General features: G+C 44.8%; 1 protein-coding gene across 1 annotated transcript in view; it reads right to left on the bottom strand.

Moving 5' to 3' along the window:
• Nucleotides 1–838: 838 nt before the first annotated feature.
• The window catches only part of LOC139384629 (solute carrier organic anion transporter family member 3A1-like), a 20,562-nt gene continuing 1,481 nt past the window's right edge, over nucleotides 839–19,919 (bottom strand). The window contains exons 2-8 of the mRNA XM_071129445.1: nucleotides 15,385–15,657; nucleotides 15,043–15,207; nucleotides 13,719–13,917; nucleotides 9,661–9,796; nucleotides 7,074–7,246; nucleotides 1,591–1,655; nucleotides 839–1,215 (exon numbers count right to left, since the gene is read on the bottom strand). Of these exons, the coding sequence (XP_070985546.1) occupies nucleotides 839–1,215; nucleotides 1,591–1,655; nucleotides 7,074–7,246; nucleotides 9,661–9,796; nucleotides 13,719–13,917; nucleotides 15,043–15,207; nucleotides 15,385–15,657 (1,388 nt within the window). The remainder of the gene's footprint in view (nucleotides 1,216–1,590; nucleotides 1,656–7,073; nucleotides 7,247–9,660; nucleotides 9,797–13,718; nucleotides 13,918–15,042; nucleotides 15,208–15,384; nucleotides 15,658–19,919) is intronic.

Here is a 19,919-nt window from a genome sequence, read left to right as displayed (position 1 = left end):
CCACTAGCAAACCTGTCTGTCAAATGAAACATTGGTTTAATGGCAGGTTCAACTAGCCCCTCCTTTAAGAGGATGGACTAGGACCAAACAACCAGTCAGAATAAAAATACAATCATAAGCCGAAATCATTCAGATGATCTAGTGGGGATGCTTTCATATGTTCATTGGGACTGGTTGGAACTGAAAGAGATGTCCTATGATATGTAGAGCTGAGGAGAACAGACACTCTGAGGTGGATCAGGTCAGGACTGACCCTGTCTATCTGCACCCAGAGAGGACAACAAGTCCACCCCCTGTGGCCCTGACAAAACCCCTTGAATTCTACCCAGCCAGTATTACCACTGTGTTGTCTACCACTGTGTTGGCTCAGAACAGTCATCCCAGGAGGAGACCTGTTAATGTGGATAAAACTGATCAGAAATGTCTATTAAAGACCAGAATAAAGTGTGAATAGTAGTGTGTTGTGACGGCAACAGCAGTCAGCCAGCAAGCCAGCCAGTTAGCTTGCCAGTCAGCCAGCCAGCCAGTTAGCTTGCCAGCCAGCCAGCCAGTTAGTTAGCTTGCCAGCCAGCCAGTTAGCTTGCCGGTCAGGCAGCCAGCCAGGCAGCCAGCTTGCCAGTCAGGCAGCCAGCCAGTCAGCCAGCTTGCCAGTCAGGCAGCCAGCCAGTAGGTTAGCTTGCCAGTCAGGCAGTCAGCCAGCTTGCCAGTCAGGCAACCAGCCAGTAGGTTAGCTTGCCAGTCAGGCAGTCATCCAGCTTGCCAGTCAGGCAGCCAGCCAGTAGGTTAGCTTGCCAGTCAGGCAGTCATCCAGTTAGTCGTCTCCCGGGTCTTGGAGAAACTATAAAACAGACTCCATGTTATAACTCATCTCTGGTTCCTCCAGGTTATATATAAATGTTGTCCGGTTGCCTGGGTTCTGGGTGATCTCCTTGCCCAGGTTGTCCAGAGTCACGTTGGAGGCAAACAGCTGGGTGGGAGTCAGGTAGCCTTCACTGTTCTTAATGTATTTCTTATAGTTGGTCCGGAGACACTGCCAAGTGGTGGTGTAAAGGATGAAGGCGGTGGACTTGAGAGCGATGGCGATACTCACGTAGAGGTGTCGATAGGCCACGTTGTCGTACAGCATGCAGGCTCCCTTATCTCCACAGACTGTGGACCAGAACAGGCAGGTGGAGTCGATGCCCATGCCGAAGATCAGAGGGGGAGGGATGAAACCTGGGAGGAGAGAGAACATAGATCAGACATTAGACCCAAAACTTAGATGCTGTGATTGTCTGGTTTGCTTGGTTCATTGTGGCTTGAAAATGCAAACACTAGATCAGCCATCATACTTAAACACATACAGTACAGCTAACATTACATTGAATGGATTCAGCTTGGTTTGTATTGTACATAAACAATGGAAATAAAGCCATGTTATTGATGACAGTGATCTCCTACCTAGTAGTCTCAGGCCCAGAAACATGTTATTGATGACAGTGATCTCATACCTAGTAGTCTCAGGCCCAGAAACATGTTATTGATGACAGTGATCTCCTACCTAGTATTCTAAGGCCCAGAAACATGTTATTGATGACAGTGATCTCCTACCTAGTAGTCTCAGGCCCAGAAACAGAACTCCAAGAGCGTAGGATTTTAGCTCAGGGCTCACTGTTCTGAAACACAAAGAAACACACTATAAAAAGCAGTCAAAATGTACAGCAGCAAGCCGTTACATCAGCAGCAAGCCATTACAGCAGCAGCATAGTAACAGCAGCATAGTAACAGCAGCCTAGTAACAGCAGCCTAGTAACAGCAGCCTAGTAACAGCAGCCTAGTAACACCAGCATAGTAACACCAGCATAGTAACACCAGCATAGTAACATCAGCATAGTAACACCAGCATAGTAACAGCAGCATAGTATAGGGCGGCATGGTAGCCTAGTGGTTAGAGAGTTGGACTAGTAACCGAAAGGTTGCAAGTTCAAATCCCCGAGCTGACAAGGTACAAATCTGTCGTTCTGCCCATGAACAGGCAGATAACCCACTGTTCCTAGGCCGTCATTGAAAATAAGAATTTGTTCTTAACTGACCTGCCTAGTAAATAAAGGTAAACAAATATTTTTTAAAAGTAACAGCAGCATAGTAACAGCAGCATAGTAACAGCAGCAAAGTAACATCAGCATAGTAACAGCAGCAAGCCATTACAGCAGCAGCAAGCCGTTACAGCAGCAGCATAGTAACAGCAGCATAGTAACAGCAGCAGGCCATTACAGCAGCAGGCCATTACAGCAGCAGGAGGCCATTACAGCAGCAGCAAGCCATTACAGCAGCATAGTAACAGCAGCATAGTAACAGCAGCATAGTAACAGCAGCATAGTAACAGCAGTATAGTAACAGCAGCATAGTAACAGCAGCATAGTAACAGCAGTAAGCCATTACAGCAGTAAGCCGTTACAGCAGCATAGTAACAGCAGCATAGTAAAAGCAGCAGCAGGTCGTTACAGCAGCATAGTAACAGCAGCAAGCCATTACAGCAGCATAGTAACAGCAGCATAGTAACAGCAGCATAGTAACAGCAGCTTAGTAACAGCAGCATAGTAACAGCAGCAAGCCATTACAGCAGCATAGTAACAGCAGCATAGTAACAGCAGCATAGTAACAGCAGTATAGTAACAGCAGCATAGTAACAGCAGCATAGTAACAGCAGTAAGCCATTACAGCAGCAGCATAGTAACAGCAGTATAGTAGCAGCAGCATAGTAACAGCAGCAGGCCGTTACAGCAGCATAGTAACAGCAGCATAGTAACAGCAGCAGGCCATTACAGCAGTAAGCCGTTACAGCAGCATAGTAACAGCAGCATAGTAAAAGCAGCAGCAGGTCGTTACAGCAGCATAGTAACAGCAGCAAGCCATTACAGCAGCATAGTAACAGCAGCATAGTAACAGCAGCTTAGTAACAGCAGCATAGTAACAGCAGCAAGCCATTACAGCAGCACAGTAACAGCAGCATAGTAACAGCAGCAAGCCATTACAGCAGCATAGTAACAGCAGCAGGCCATTACAGTAGCAGGTCGTTACAGCAGCATTGTAACAGCAGCATAGTAACAGCAGCTTAGTAACAGCAGCAAGCCATTACAGCAGTATAGTAACAGCAGCAGAGTAACAGCAGCAAGCCATTACAGCAGCATAGTAACAGCAGCATAGTAACAGCAGCAAGCCATTACAGCAGCATAGTAACAGCAGCAAGCCATTACAGCAGCATAGTACCAGCAGCATAGTAACAGCAGCATTTTAACAGCAGCAAGCCATTACAGCAGCATAGTAACAGCAGCATAGTAACAGCAGCATAGTAACAGCAGCAAGCCATTAAAATAGCATTTTAACAGCAGCAAGCCATTACAACAGCATAGTAACAGCAGCATAGTAACAGCAGCATAGTAACAGCAGCATAGTAACAGCAGTATAGTAACAGCAGCATAGTAACAGCAGTAAGCCATTACAGCAGCAGCATAGTAACAGCAGTATAGTAGCAGCAGCATAGTAACAGCAGCAGGCCGTTACAGCAGCATAGTAACAGCAGCAAGCCATTACAGCAGCATAGTAACAGCAGCATAGTAACAGCAGCAAGCCATTACAGCAGCATAGTAACAGCAGCATAGTAAAAGCAGCTTAGTAACAGCAACAAGCCATTACAGCAGCATAGTCACAGCAGCATAGTAACAGTAGCATAGTAACAGTAGCATAGTAACAGCAGCATGCCATTACAGCAGCAGCATAGTAACAGTAGCATAGTAACAGCAGCATGCCATTACAGCAGCATAGTGACAGCAGCATAGTAACAGCAGCAGGCCATTACAGCAGCATAGTAACAGCAGCATAGTAACAGCAGCAGGCCATTACAGCAGCATAGTAACAGCAGCAAGCCATTACAGCAGCATAGTAACAGCAGTAAGCCATTACAGCAGCATAGTAACAGCAGCATAGTAACAGCAACAAGCCATTACAGCAGCATAGTAACAGCAGCATAGTAACAGCAGCATAGTAACAGCAGCAAGCCATTACAGCAGCATAGTCACAGCAGCAAGCCATTACAGCAGCAGCATAGTAACAGTAGCATAGTAACAGCAGCATGCCATTACAGCAGCATAGTGACAGCAGCATAGTAACAGCAGCAGGCCATTACAGCAGCATAGTAACAGCAGCATAGTAACAGCAGCAGGCCATTACAGCAGCATAGTAACAGCAGCAAGCCATTACAGCAGCATAGTAACAGCAGCATAGTAACAGCAGCATAGTAACAGCAGCAAGCCATTACAGCAGCATAGTAACAGCAGCCTAGTAACAGCAGCCTAGTAACAGCAGCATAGTAACAGCAGCATAGTAACAGCAGTAAGCCATTACAGCAGCAGCATAGTAACAGCAGCATAGTAACATCAGCTTAGTAACAGCAGCATAGTAACAGCAGCAAGCCATTACAGCAGCATAGTAACAGCAGTATAGTAACAGCAGCATAGTAACAGCAGCAAGCCATTACAACAGCATAGTAACAGCAGCATAGTAACAGCAGCAAGCCATTACAGCAGCATAGTAACAGCATCATAGTAACAGCAGCAAGCCATTACAGCAGCATAGTAACAGCAGCATAGTAACAGCAGCATAGTAACAGCAGTAAGCATGTGGAAATAAAGGGATATTCATGATGGAATAAAGTGTAAGAAACCTGATGTGAACTGTTACAGGCTTTGGTTTGACCATTTCTGCTTTGGAGTTAGACTTTAGCACAGATTGGTTTCACATCCTTAGTCAGTATGTGTTACACCTGTTCTGGTTGTCACCTCGTTAGTCAGTATGTGTTACACCTGTTCTGGTTGTCACCTCGTTAGTCAGTATGTGTTACACCTGTTCTGGTTGCCATCTCGTTAGTCAGTATGTGTTACACCTGTGCTGGTTGCCATCTCGTTAGTCAGTATGTGTTACACCTGTGCTGGTTGCCACCTCGTTAGTCTGTAGGTGGTACACCTTTGCTGGTGTCATCTCATTAGTGGGAAGGTGTTTCTACTGTGCTGGCCCAGGTGTTATTTAAGAGTGTCTGGCCCAGGTGTTATTTAAGAGTGTCTGGCCCAGGTGTTATTTAAGAGTGTCTGGCCCAGGTGTCATTTAAGAGTGTCTGGCCCAGGTGTCATTTAAGAGTGTCTGGCCCAGGTGTCATTTAAGAGTGTCTGACCCAGGTGTTATTTAAGAGTGTCTGGCCCAGGTGTTATTTAAGAGTGTCTGGCCCAGGTGTTATTTAAGAGTGTCTGGCCCAGGTGTTATTTAAGAGTGTCTGGCCCAGTGCTCCAGTTGCCGTGAGAGATGTGTGGGGTTAACACCTGTAGTTGGCTCCCAATCTGATTTCTAGAAAAATATTATTTATCTGATTTCCTTGGAATCTTGCACCACCTTTTTGGTTTGCTTCCTGTCTATAAGTTTGGTGTGGGTTTTTCGTTGCCTCTTCTTGGGGAAATTTAGTGGGCTCTCATGGTGGGTGTCTTTAAGGTTCCAGTTGTTGTTGCTAGTCAACTGTCAGGGGACACCCCCATGAGTGTCTTTCAGAACCCCTCCTAAACCTGTTTGGTTTTGGTTGGTGTCAGTGACTCTTCTGTTTGAGGAACATTATTTGGATTTCTTGCTGGGGACCAGAATGATGACATCGGGGGTTAGAGGATTTCATTGATTAGGACCCTTTGACTATTGCAAATCCAGCAGCTACTCTTCCTGTGGTCCACATAACACAGGTACGTCTGAGTGGTCTAACCTGATGAGTATGATAACAGAGGGGGTCTGGGTTAGAGGTTACCTGATGAGGATGATAACAGAGGGGGTCTGGGTTAGAGGTTATCTGATGAGTATGATAACAGAGGGGTCTGGGTTAGAGGTCAGGGATAGAGATTACCTGATGAGTATGATAACAGAGGGGGTCTGGGTTAGAGGTCAGGGATAGAGATTACCTGATGAATATGATAACAGAGGGGGTCTGGGTTAGAGGTCAGGGATAGAGATTACCTGATGAATATGATAACAGAGGGGGTCTGGGTTAGAGGTCAGGGATAGAGATTACCTGATGAGTATGATAACAGAGGGGGTCTGGGTTAGAGGTCAGGGATAGAGATTACCTGATGAGTATGATAACAGAGGTGGTCTGGGTTAGAGGTTACCTGATGAGTATGATAACAGAGGGGTCTGGGTTAGAGGTTACCTGATGAGTATGATAACAGAGGGGGTCTGGGTTAGAGGTCAGGGATAGAGATTACCTGATGAGTATGATAACAGAGGGGTCAGGGTTAGAGGTTACCTGATGAGTATGATAACAGAGGGGGTCTGGGCCAGAGGTCAGGGTTAGAGATTACCTGATGAGTATGATAACAGAGGGGGTCTGGGTTAGAGGTCAGGGATAGAGATTACCTGATGAGTATGATAACAGAGGTGGTCTGGGTTAGAGGTTACCTGATGAGTATGATAACAGAGGGGTCTGGGTTAGAGGTTACCTGATGAGTATGATAACAGAGGGGGTCTGGGTTAGAGGTCAGGGTTAGAGGTCACATGATGAGTATGATAACATAGGGGGTCTGGGATAGAGGTCAGGGTTAGAGGTCAGGGATAGAGATTACCTGATGAGTATGATAACAGAGGGGGTCAGGGTTAGATGTCAGGGTTAGAGGTTACCTGAGGAGTATGATAACAGAGGAGGTCTGGGTTAGAGGTCAGGGATAGAGATTACCTGATGAGTATGATAACATAGGGGGTCTGGGATAGAGGTCAGGGATAGAGGTCAGGGTTAGAGGTTACCTGATGAGTATGATAACAGAGGGGGTGTGGGTTAGAGGTTAAGGATAGAGATGACCTGATAACAGAGGGGGTCAGGGTTAGAGATCAGGGTTAGAGATGACCTGATGAGTATGATAACAGAGGGGGTCTGGGTTAGAGGTCAGGGATAGAGATGACCTGATGAGTATGATAACAGAGGGGGTCTGGGTTAGAGATCAGGGTTAGAGATGACCTGATGAGTATGATAACAGAGGGGGTCTGGGCCAGAGGTCAGGGTTAGAGGTTACCTGATAAGTATGACGACAGAGGGTGTCTGGGCCATGGCTCCGATCATGCTGCACACACAGATGACACAAAGGAAGGTGATAAAGGCCTGTTGGCAGCCTGGACTGGGACATTTCCCCGGCAACGCCACCGACTCCTCCTCCTTACTGCTGATACACATACAGCTGGTCAGATTCTGGAGGAGGACAGGAGAGGATATTACCTATAGATAGACAGCTGGTTCTGGAGGACAGGAGAGGATATCACCTATAGATAGACAGCTGGTTCTGGAGGAGGACAGGAGAGGATATCACCTATAGATAGACAGCTGGTTCTGGAGGAGTACAGGAGAGGATATCACCTATAGATAGACAGCTGGTTCTGGAGGAGTACAGGAGAGGATATCACCTATAGATAGACAGCTGGTTCTGGAGGAAAGGAGAGGATATTACCTATAGATAGACAGCTGGTTCTGGAGGACAGGAGAGGATATCACCTATAGATAGACAGCTGGCCAGGTTCTGGAGGAGGACAGGAGAGGATATTACCTATAGATAGACAGCTGGTTCTGGAGGACAGAAGAGGATATCACCTATAGATAGACAGCTGGTTCTGGAGGAGGACAGGAGAGGATATCACCTATAGATAGACAGCTGGTTCTGGAGGAGGACAGGAGAGGATATCACCTATAGATAGACAGCTGGTTCTGGAGGAGGACAGGAGAGGATATCACCTATAGATAGACAGCTGGTTCTGGAGGAGGACAGGAGAGGATATCACCTATAGATAGACAGCTGGTTCTGGAGGAGGACAGGAGAGGATATCACCTATAGATAGACAGCTGGTTCTGGAGGAGGACAGGAGAGGATATCACATATAGATAGACAGCTGGTTCTGCAGGACAGGAGAGGATATCACCTATAGATAGACAGCTGGTTCTGGAGGACAGGAGAGGATATCACCTATAGATAGACAGCTGGTTCTGGAGGAGGACAGGAGAGGATATTACCTATAGATAGACAGCTGGTTCTGGAGGACAGGAGAGGATATCACCTATAGATAGACAGCTGGTTCTGGAGGACAGGAGAGGATATCACCTATAGATAGACAGCTGGTTCTGGAGGAAAGGAGAGGATATCACCTATAGATAGACAGCTGGTTCTGGAGGACAGGAGAGGATATCACCTATAGATAGACAGCTGGTTCTGGAGGACAGGAGAGGATATCACCTATAGATAGACAGCTGGTTCTGGAGGAGGACAGGAGAGGATATTACCTATAGATAGACAGCTGGTTCTGGAGGACAGGAGAGGATATCACCTATAGATAGACAGCTGGTTCTGGAGGAGGACAGGAGAGGATATTACCTATAGATAGACAGCTGGTTCTGGAGGACAGGAGAGGATATCACCTATAGATAGACAGCTGGTTCTGGAGGACAGGAGAGGATATCACCTATAGATAGACAGCTGGTTCTGGAGGACAGGAGAGGATATCACCTATAGATAGACAGCTGGTTCTGGAGGAGGACAGGAGAGGATATTACCTATAGATAGACAGCTGGTTCTGGAGGACAGGAGAGGATATCACCTATAGATAGACAGCTGGTTCTGGAGGAGGACAGGAGAGGATATTACCTATAGATAGACAGCTGGTTCTGGAGGACAGGAGAGGATATCACCTATAGATAGACAGATGGTTCTGGAGGAGGACAGGAGAAGATATCACCTATAGATAGACAGCTGGTTCTGGAGGAGGACAGGAGAGGATATCACCTATAGATAGACAGCTGGTTCTGGAGGAGGACAGGAGAGGATATCACCTATAGATAGACAGCTGGTTCTGGAGGACAGGAGAGGATATCACCTATAGATAGACAGCTGGTTCTGGAGGACAGGAGAGGATATCACCTATAGATAGACAGCTGGTTCTGGAGGAGGACAGGAGAGGATATCACCTATAGATAGACAGCTGGTTCTGGAGGAGGACAGGAGAGGATATCACCTATAGATAGACAGCTGGTTCTGGAGGAGGACAGGAGAGGATATCACCTATAGATAGACAGCTGGTTCTGGAGGAGGACAGGAGAGGATATCACCTATAGATAGACAGCTGGTTCTGGAGGAGGACAGGAGAGGATATCACCTATTGATAGACAGCTGGTTCTGGAGGAGGACAGGAGAGGATATCACCTATAGATAGACAGCTGGTTCTGGAGGAGGACAGGAGAGGATATCCCCTATAGATAGACATACAGCTGGTCAGGTTCTGGAGAGGAGTGGATACAATATATAAACTATAGGAATCATTGGGCCCTGGTCTAAAGTAGTGCACTATATAGGGAATAGGGTGCCATTTGGGACTCACACACAGACTTCTGTATAACACCTACATGACTAATATAGCTTGCTCCTACAGTTTTGGTGACCCTGATATGATGTACCCGATGGGTTTATGTGATCTACTATCATGTGAATGGTGATGCAGCAATCCATGGGACAGCTGTATAGGACTCTATAATGTATAGAGACTTTTAGAACATGGTCTACTATGGATGTCAATGACAATGCAGCTGGCTGTAAAGGTCCTGCCAGAAGACCAGGGACTTACAGGTGTGAGGCAGCCGGCGAAGCAGGCAGAGAGGTAGGTGATCCCGTTGGAGCCACACACAGGGCTCACTGAGGCTGTGTAGCAGTTACAGTTGTTGATGCAGGCATGCTCCGGTCTCTGCCATGACCGCAGGGTCCTGGGAACAGGCAAACAGGTTACATACTGTTATATAGAAACCATGGCATTATCAAAACACTGGAAACATGCTATGTACAATGATAGCTACAGTGGGGCAAAAAAGTATTTAGTCAGCCACCAATTGTGCAAGTTCTCCCACTTAAAAAGATGAGAGAGGCCTGTAATTTTCATCGTAGGTACACGTCAACTATGACAGACAAAATGAGAAAAAATATCCAGAAAATCACATTGTAGGAATTTTAATTCATGTTTTTGCAAATTATGGTGAAAAATAAGTATTTAGTCACCTACAAACAAGCAATATTTCTGGCTCTCACAGACCTGTAACTTCTTCTTTAAGAGGCTCCTCTGTCCTCCACTCGTTACCTGCATTAATGGCACCTGTTTGAACTTGTTATCAGTATAAAAGACACCTGTCCACACTCCAAACTCCACTATGGCCAAGACCAAAGGACACCAGAAACAAAATTGTAGACCTGCACCAGGCTGGGAAGACTGAATCTGCAATAGGAAAGCAGCTTGGTTTGAATAAATCAACTGTGGGAGCAATTATTAGGAAATGGAAGACATACAAGACCACTGATAATCTCTCTCGATCTGGGGCTCCATGCAAGATCTCACCCCGTGGGGTCAAAATGATCACAAGAACGGTGAGCAAAAATCCCAGAACCACACGGGGGGACCTAGTGAATGACCTGCAGAGAGCTGGGACCAAAGTAACAAAGCCTACCATCAGTAACACACTACGCCGCCAGGGACTCAAATCCTGCAGACGTGTCCCCCTGCTTAAGCCAATACATGTCCAGGCCCGTCTGAAGTTTGCTAGAGAGCATTTGGATGATCCAGAAGAAGATTGGGAGAATGTCATATGGTCAGATGAAACCAAAAATAGAACTTTTTGGTAAAAACTCAACTCGTCGTGTTTGGAGGACGAAGAATGCTGAGTTGCAACAATACCAGACAGTCTTGTCTGTCTGTAGCCTGTTTGTCTGCATGGCAGTTGTTTTAGTGGTGTCGGAGCATGGCAGTTGTTTTGGTGGTGTCGGAGCATGGCAGTTGTTTTGGTGGTGTCGGAGCATGGCAGTTGTTTTAGTGGTGTCGGAGCATGGCAGTTGTTTTAGTGGTGTCGGAGCATGGCAGTTGTTTTAGTGGTGTCGGAGCATGGCAGTTGTTTTAGTGGTGTCGGAGCATGGCAGTTCTAAACTATCATCTATAGAGGCTACACTATCATCTATAGAGGCTACACTATCATCTATAGAGGCTACACTATCATCTATAGAGGCTACACTATCATCTATAGAGGCTACACTATCATCTATAGAGGCTACACTGTCATCTATAGAGGCTACACTTTCTGTCATCTATAGAATCTACAATATCATCTATAGAGGCTACACTTTCATCTATAGAGGCTACACTTTCTGTCATCTATAGAGGCTACACTTTCTGTCATCTATAGAGGCTACACTTTCTGTCATCTATAGAGGCTACACTTTCTGTCATCTATAGAGGCTACACTTCCTGTCATCTATAGAGTCTACACTAGCATCTATAGAGTCTACACTATCATCTATAGAGGCTACACTATCATCTATAGAGGCTACACTATCATCTATAGAGGCTACACTATCATCTATAGAGGCTACACTATCATCTATAGAGGCTACACTATCATCTATAGAGGCTACACTTTCATCTATAGAGGCTACACTTTCTATCATCTATAGAGGCTACACTTTCATCTATAGAGGCTACACTTTCTGTCATCTATAGAGGCTACACTTTCTGTCATCTATAGAGGCTACACTTTCTGTCATCTATAGAGGCTACACTTTCTGTCATCTATAGAGGCTACACTTTCTGTCATCTATAGAGGCTACACTTTCTGTCATCTATAGAGGCTACACTTTCTGTCATCTATAGAGGCTACACTTTCTGTCATCTATAGAGGCTACACTTTCTGTCATCTATAGAGGCTACACTTTCTGTCATCTATAGAGGCTACACTTCCTGTCATCTATAGAGGCTACACTTCCTGTCATCTATAGAGTCTACACTAGCATCTATAGAGGCATCTATAGAGGCTACACTATCATCTATAGAGGCTACACTATCATCTATAGAGGCTACACTATCATCTATAGAGGCTACACTATCATCTATAGAGGCTACACTTTCATCTATAGAGGCTACACTTTCATCTATAGAGACTACACTTTCTGTAATTTATAGAGGCTACACTATTCAATAACCATTTTGAACTTCTAACTATGGTAGAGATAATAAGGGAGTGGTTTTATGACCGGAGGAGGAGGAGGTCAGAGACCTGGCAGTGTGGTACCAAGACAACCTCTCACTCAACGTGGGCAAGACAAAGGTGCTCATTGTGGACTACAGGAAACGGAGGGCCGAACATGTCCCCATTCACATCGACGGGCTGTAGTGGAGCGGGCCTAGAGCATCAAGTTCCTTGGGTTCCACATCACTAAGGACCTATCAATGTCCAAACACACCAACGCAGTCGTGAAAGAGGGAACGTCAATGCCTCTTCCCCCACAGGAGGCTGAAAAGATGTGGCATGGGCCCTCAGACCCTCAAAAAGTTATACAGCTGCACCATTGAGAGCATTTTGACTGGCTGCATTACCGCCTGGTATAGCAACTGCTCGGCATCTTACCACTAGGTGCAACTCAGGGTAGTGTCCAATACATCACTGGGGCCGAACTCCCTGCCATTCTGGACCTCTAGACAAGACGGTGTCAGAGAAAGGCCCTAAAAATGGTCAAGGACTCCAGCCACCCAAGCCATATAGACTGTTATCAATGCTACCGCACGGCAAGCGGTACCGGAGCCAGCCAAGTCTGGGACCAAAAGGCACCTGAACAACTTCTACCCCCATTATACTGCTGAACATTTGATCAAATGTCTACCCTGACTATTTACATTGACCCCCTTGATTATTTATTACACACACACACACACACACACTTGTATATAGCCATGTTATTACCTGGTACTTCCTGTATATAGCCATGTTATTACCTGGTACCCCTGTATATAGCCATGTTATTACCTCCCTGTATATAACCATGTTATTACCTGGTACTCCCTGTATATAACCATGTTATTACCTGGTACTCCCTGCATATAGTCATGTTATTACCTGGTACTCCCTGTATATAGTCATGTTATTACCTCCCTGTATATAACCATGTTATTACCTGGTACTCCCTGTATATAGTCATGTTATTACCTGGTACTCCCTGTATATAGTCATGTTATTACCTGGTACTCCCTGCATATAACCATGTTATTACCTGGTACTCCCTGTATATAACCATGTTATTACCTGGTACTTCCTGTATATAACCATGTTATTACCTCCCTGTATATAGTCATGTTATTACCTGGTACTTCCTGTATATAGTCATGTTATTACCTGGTACTCCCTGTATATAACCATGTTATTACCTGGTACTCCCTGTATATAGTCAGGTTATTACCTGGTACTTCCTGTATATAACCATGTTATTACCTGGTACTTCCTGTATATAACCATGTTATTACCTGGTACTTCCTGTATATAACCATGTTATTACCTGGTACTTCCTGTATATAACCATGTTATTACCTGGTACTCCCTGTATATAACCATGTTATTACCTGGTACTTCCTTTACATCGCCTCGTTATTTTTAAAAATGGTTTTACTATTTCCTTTTATATTTAGAAAATATTTGTCTTAATTTTTAACTGTACTGTTGGGAATGGGCTCGTAAAGTAAGCATTTCACTGTAAATCTACACCTTTTGTATTCTGCACGTGGCCAATAAAATGTTATTAGATGTCCTGTAGTTGAAGGTGAGGAACAACTTGGTAACATTGTTGAACGCGCTAACAGTGATACGGTAGGCTACTCACGCGTTGCCGTAGGCGACAGTCACCCCGGCAACAGGGCCGGTGTCACAGCCGAGGAAGAGGAAGGAGACGTAACAGGCGGTGGAGACGAGGTTGACCCCCATGGCCATACGAATGGCCCCTAACGCTGACAGGTCTAACTTCTTCACCAAGAGACCACCCAGGAAGATACCCAGACACGCACACGGAATGGCTGTCATACCTATGGAGGAAGGGAGGGAGGGAGAGGACAGGGGTTATGGTTGGAAGGATAGTGTTAGGACCAGGGTTAGGGAGAGACAGAGGACAGGGGTTATGGCTGGAAGGATAGAGGACAGTGTTAGGACCAGGGTTAGGGAGAGACAGAGGACAGTGTTAGGACCAGGGTTAGGGAGAGACAGAGAACAGGGGTTATGGTTGGAAGGATAGTGTTAGTACCAGGGTTAGGGAGAGACAGAGGACAGTGTTAGGACCAGGGTTAGGGAGAGACAGAGGACAGGGGTTATGGTTGGACGGATAGAGGACAGTGTTAGGACCAGGGTTAGGGAGAGACAGAGGACAGTGTTAGGACCAGGGTTAGGGAGAGACAGAGAACAGGGGTTATGGTTGGAAGGATAGTGTTAGGACCAGGGTTAGGGAGAGACAGAGGACAGTGTTAGGACCAGGGTTAGGGAGAGACAGAGGACAGGGGTTATGGTTGGAAGGATAGAGGACAGTGTTAGGACCAGGGTTAGGGAGAGACAGAGGACAGTGTTAGGACCAGGGTTAGGGAGAGACAGAGAACAGGGGTTATGGTTGGAAGGATAGTGTTAGGACCAGGGTTAGGGAGAGACAGAGGACAGGGGTTATGGTTGGAAGGATAGAGGACAGTGTTAGGACCAGGGTTAGGGAAAATACAGAGGACAGTGTTAGGACCAGGGTTACGGAGAGACAGAGGACAGGGGTTATGGTTGGAAGGATAGAGGACAGTGTTAGGACCAGGGTTAGGGAGAGACAGAGGACAGTGTTAGGACCAGGGTTAGGGAGAGACAGAGGACAGTGTTAGGACCAGGGTTAGGGAGAGACAGAGGACAGTGTTAGGACCAGGGTTAGGGAGAGACAGAGGACAGGGGTTATAGGGGTTATGGTTGGAAGGACAGTGTTAGGACCAGGGTTAGGGAGAGACCAGAGGACAGTGTTAGGACCAGGGTTAGGGAGAGACAGAGGACAGAGAGGAGTGTGTGTGAGAAGGGGCCAATAACAAACACTGTGAATGAAGAAGGGAAAGGCCACAGGGTCATTGAAAACCACTATAGAAGTCCCATGTTTTATTATGCTCTGGTTTGGATGTAGTGATTAGCATTATCACCTAGCAGCTGATTGGCTGAGGAAGTGGTGAGGTTGAACTGCTGCTCCATGTACTTCCCTAGGAAGGTGGCGAAGCCTGCAACCACAGCGATCTCCATACAGGCTGCCAGCGAGATGCAGGTAAACACAGGGTTGGACAGGAGGTGCTTGGTCACCTTGGGGATGACTGTAAAGGGGTAGGGGGTGATTGAAACTGTGTACATCACAACATAATATCTTGTATGTATTTGACATGTGTACCGTATCCATTAACACCAGTCTGTTAATAAACAGAGAAGCAGACCTCTCCCCTGACCAACATCGCTGACATTACCATATTATTCTATGACAGTAGATATCTCACCTCTCATGTGCTCGCAGCAGGTCAGTCCACTATTGGCCTGGAAGCCATGGATCGCCCCATTAGTGGGCTTGTTCCCCTCGTAATCCCTGGACAGGGAGGGGGGCAACATGGCCTGTTCACTCTCCCCCCCACTGTCCACATCCTGCTCATTCAGGGACTGGGGGAAGCCGAACATGAAGAGGGAGGAGATGAAGAGTAAGGCACCGCAGAGCAAGAAGCCACCCCACCACGCACCAATCCACCTGGGGTCGTCAGGGCCGATGTCCAGCTTACCTGGCAACACAGGTAGAAACACAGGTTAAACACATATAACACAGTCAGGATACCAGGTTAAACACATATAACACAGTCAGGATACCAGGTTAATGTAACACAGTCAGTATACCAGGTTAAACACATATAACACAGTCAGGATACCAGGTTAATATAACACAGTCAGGATACCAGGTTAATATAACACAGTCAGGATACCAGGTTAATATAACACAGTCAGGATACCAGGTTAAACACATATAACACATTCAGGATACCAGGTTAAACACATATAACACAGTCAGGATACCAGGTTAATATAACACAGTCAGGATACCAGGTTAATATAACACAGTCAGGATACCAGGTTAAACACATATAACACAGTCAGGATACCAGGTTAAACACATATAACACAGTCAGGATACCAGGTTAATATAACACAGTCAGGATACCAGGTTAATATAACACAGTCAGGATACCAGGTTAAACACATATAACACAGTCAGGATACCAGGTTAATATAACACAGTCAGTATACCAGGTTAAACACATATAACACAGTCAGGATACCAGGTTAAACACATATAACACAGTCAGGATACCAGGTTAATATAACACAGAAAGGATACCAGGTTAATATAACACAGTCAGGATACCAGGTTAAACACATATAACACAGTCAGGATACCAGGTTAATATAACACAGTCAGGATACCAGGTTAATATAACACAGTCAGTATACCAGGTTAAACACATATAACACAGTCAGGATACCAGGTTAATATAACACAGTCAGGATACCAGGTTAAACACATATAACACAGTCAGGATACCAGGTTAAACACATATAACACAGTCAGGATACCAGGTTAATATAACACAGTCAGTATACCAGGTTAATATAACACAGTCAGGATACCAGGTTAAACACATATAACACAGTCAGGATACCAGGTTAAACACATATAACACAGTCAGGATACCAGGATAAACACATATAACACAGTCAGGATACCAGGATAAACACATATAACAGTCAGGATACCAGGTTAAACACATATAACACAGTCAGGATACCAGGTTAAACACATATAACACAGTCAGGATACCAGGTTAATATAACACAGTCAGTATACCAGGTTAAACACATATAACACAGTCAGGATACCAGGTTAAACACATATAGCACACAGGATACCAGGTTAATAACACAGTCAGGATACCAGGTTAATATAACACAGTCAGGATACCAGGTTAAACACATATAACACAGTCAGGATACCAGGTTAAACACATATAACACAGTCAGGATACCAGGTTAATATAACACAGTCAGGATACCAGGTTAATATAACACAGTCAGGATACCAGGTTAAACACATATAACACAGTCAGGATACCAGGTTAAACACATATAACACAGTCAGGATACCAGGATAAACACATATAGCAGTCAGGATACCAGGATAAACACATATAACACAGTCAGGATACCAGGTTAAACACATATAACACGGTCAGGATACCAGGTTAAACACATATAACACAGTCAGGATACCAGGTTAAACACATATAACACAGTCAGGATACCAGGTTAAACACATATAGCACAGTCAGGATACCAGGTTAATATAACACAGTCAGGATACCAGGTTAATATAACACAGTCAGGATACCAGGTTAATATAACACAGTCAGGATACCAGGTTAATATAACACAGTCAGGATACCAGGTTAAACACATATAACACAGTCAGGATACCAGGTTAAACACATATAACACAGTCAGGATACCAGGTTAATATAACACAGTCAGGATACCAGGTTAATATAACACAGTCAGGATACCAGGTTAATATAACACAGTCAGGATACCAGGTTAATATAACACAGTCAGGATACCAGGTTAAACACATATAACACAGTCAGGATACCAGGTTAATATAACACAGTCAGTATACCAGGTTAAACACATATAACACAGTCAGGATACCAGGTTAAACACATATAACACAGTCAGGATACCAGGTTAATATAACACAGAAAGGATACCAGGTTAATATAACACAGTCAGGATACCAGGTTAAACACATATAACACAGTCAGGATACCAGGTTAATATAACACAGTCAGTATACCAGGTTAAACACATATAACACAGTCAGGATACCAGGTTAATATAACACAGTCAGGATACCAGGTTAAACACATATAACACAGTCAGGATACCAGGTTAAACACATATAACACAGTCAGGATACCAGGTTAATATAACACAGTCAGGATACCAGGTTAATATAACACAGTCAGGATACCAGGTTAATATAACACAGTCAGGATACCAGGTTAAACACATATAACACAGTCAGGATACCAGGTTAAACACATATAACACAGTCAGGATACCAGGATAAACACATATAGCAGTCAGGATACCAGGATAAACACATATAACACAGTCAGGATACCAGGTTAAACACATATAACACGGTCAGGATACCAGGTTAAACACATATAACACAGTCAGGATACCAGGTTAAACACATATAACACAGTCAGGATACCAGGTTAAACACATATAGCACAGTCAGGATACCAGGTTAATATAACACAGTCAGGATACCAGGTTAATATAACACAGTCAGGATACCAGGTTAAACACATATAACACATTCAGGATACCAGGTTAAACACATATAACACAGTCAGGATACCAGGTTAATATAACACAGTCAGGATATCAGGTTAATATAACACAGTCAGGATACCAGGTTAATATAACACAGTCAGGATACCAGGTTAAACACATATAACACAGTCAGGATACCAGGTGAAACACATATAACACAGTCAGGATACCAGGTTAAACACATATAACACAGTCAGGATACCTGGTTAATATAACACAGTCAGGATACCAGGTTAATATAACACAGTTAGGATACCAGGTTAGTATAACACAGTCAGGATACCAGGTTAATATAACACAGTCAGGATACCAGGTTAAACACAAATAACACGGTCAGAATACCAGGATAAACACATATAACAGTCAGGATACCAGGATAAACACATATAACACAGTCAGTATACCAGGTTAAACACATATAACACAGTAGGAATACCAGGGGGGGAACACATATAACACAGTAGGGATACCAGGTGGGGAACACATATAACACAGTAGGGATACCAGGGGGAACACATATAACACAGTAGGGATACCAGGGGGAACACATATAACACAGTAGGGATACCGGGGGGGGGGGGACATATAACACAGTAGGGATACCAGGGGGAACACATATAACACAGTAGGGATAGCAGGGGGAACACATATAACACAGTAGGGATACCAGGGGGGGAACACATTTAACACAGTAGGGATACCAGGGGGGGAAACATATAAGACAGTAGGGATACCAGGGGGAACACATATAACACAGTAGGGATACCAGGGGGGACACATATAACACAGTAGGGATACCAAGGGGGGGACATATAACACAGTAGGGATACCAAGGGGGGGACATATAACACAGTAGGGATACCGGGGGGGGACATATAAAACAGTAGGGATACCAGGCGGGGGGAACACATATAACACAGTAGGGATACCAGGGGGAACACATATAACACAGTAGGGATACCAGGGGGAGGGCATATAACACAGTAGGGATACCAGGGGGAACACATATATCACAGTAGGGATACCAGGGGGAGCACATATAACACAGTAGGGATACCAGGGGGAACACATATAACACAGTAGGGATACCGGGGGGGACATATAACACAGTAGGGATACCAGGGGGGAACATATAACACAGTAGGCATACCAGGGGGAACACATATAACACAGTAGGGATACCAGGGGGAACACATATAACACAGTCGGGATACCAGGTTAATATAACAGTCAGGATACCAGGTTAAACATGTATAACACAGTCAGGATACCAGGTTAAAGACATATAACACAGTCAGGATACCAGGTTAATATAACACAGGCAAGATACCAGGTTAAGCACATATAACACAGTCAGGATACCCGGATAAACACATATAACAGTCAGGATACCAGGTTACACACATATAACAGTCAGGATACCAGGATAAACACATATAACAGTCAGGATACCAGGATAAACACATATAACAGTCAGGATACCAGGTTAAACACATATAACACAGTCAGGATACCAGGTTAAACACATATAACACAGTCAGGATACCAGGTTAAACACATATAACACAGTCAGGATACCAGGATAAACACA

This window comes from Oncorhynchus clarkii, chromosome 26 (genome assembly GCF_045791955.1).
Source record: "Oncorhynchus clarkii lewisi isolate Uvic-CL-2024 chromosome 26, UVic_Ocla_1.0, whole genome shotgun sequence".
Taxonomy (NCBI): Eukaryota; Metazoa; Chordata; class Actinopteri; order Salmoniformes; family Salmonidae; genus Oncorhynchus; species Oncorhynchus clarkii.
The sequence above is the reverse complement of the archived record's forward strand: the minus strand, read 5'-3'. Positions and strand labels throughout refer to the sequence as shown.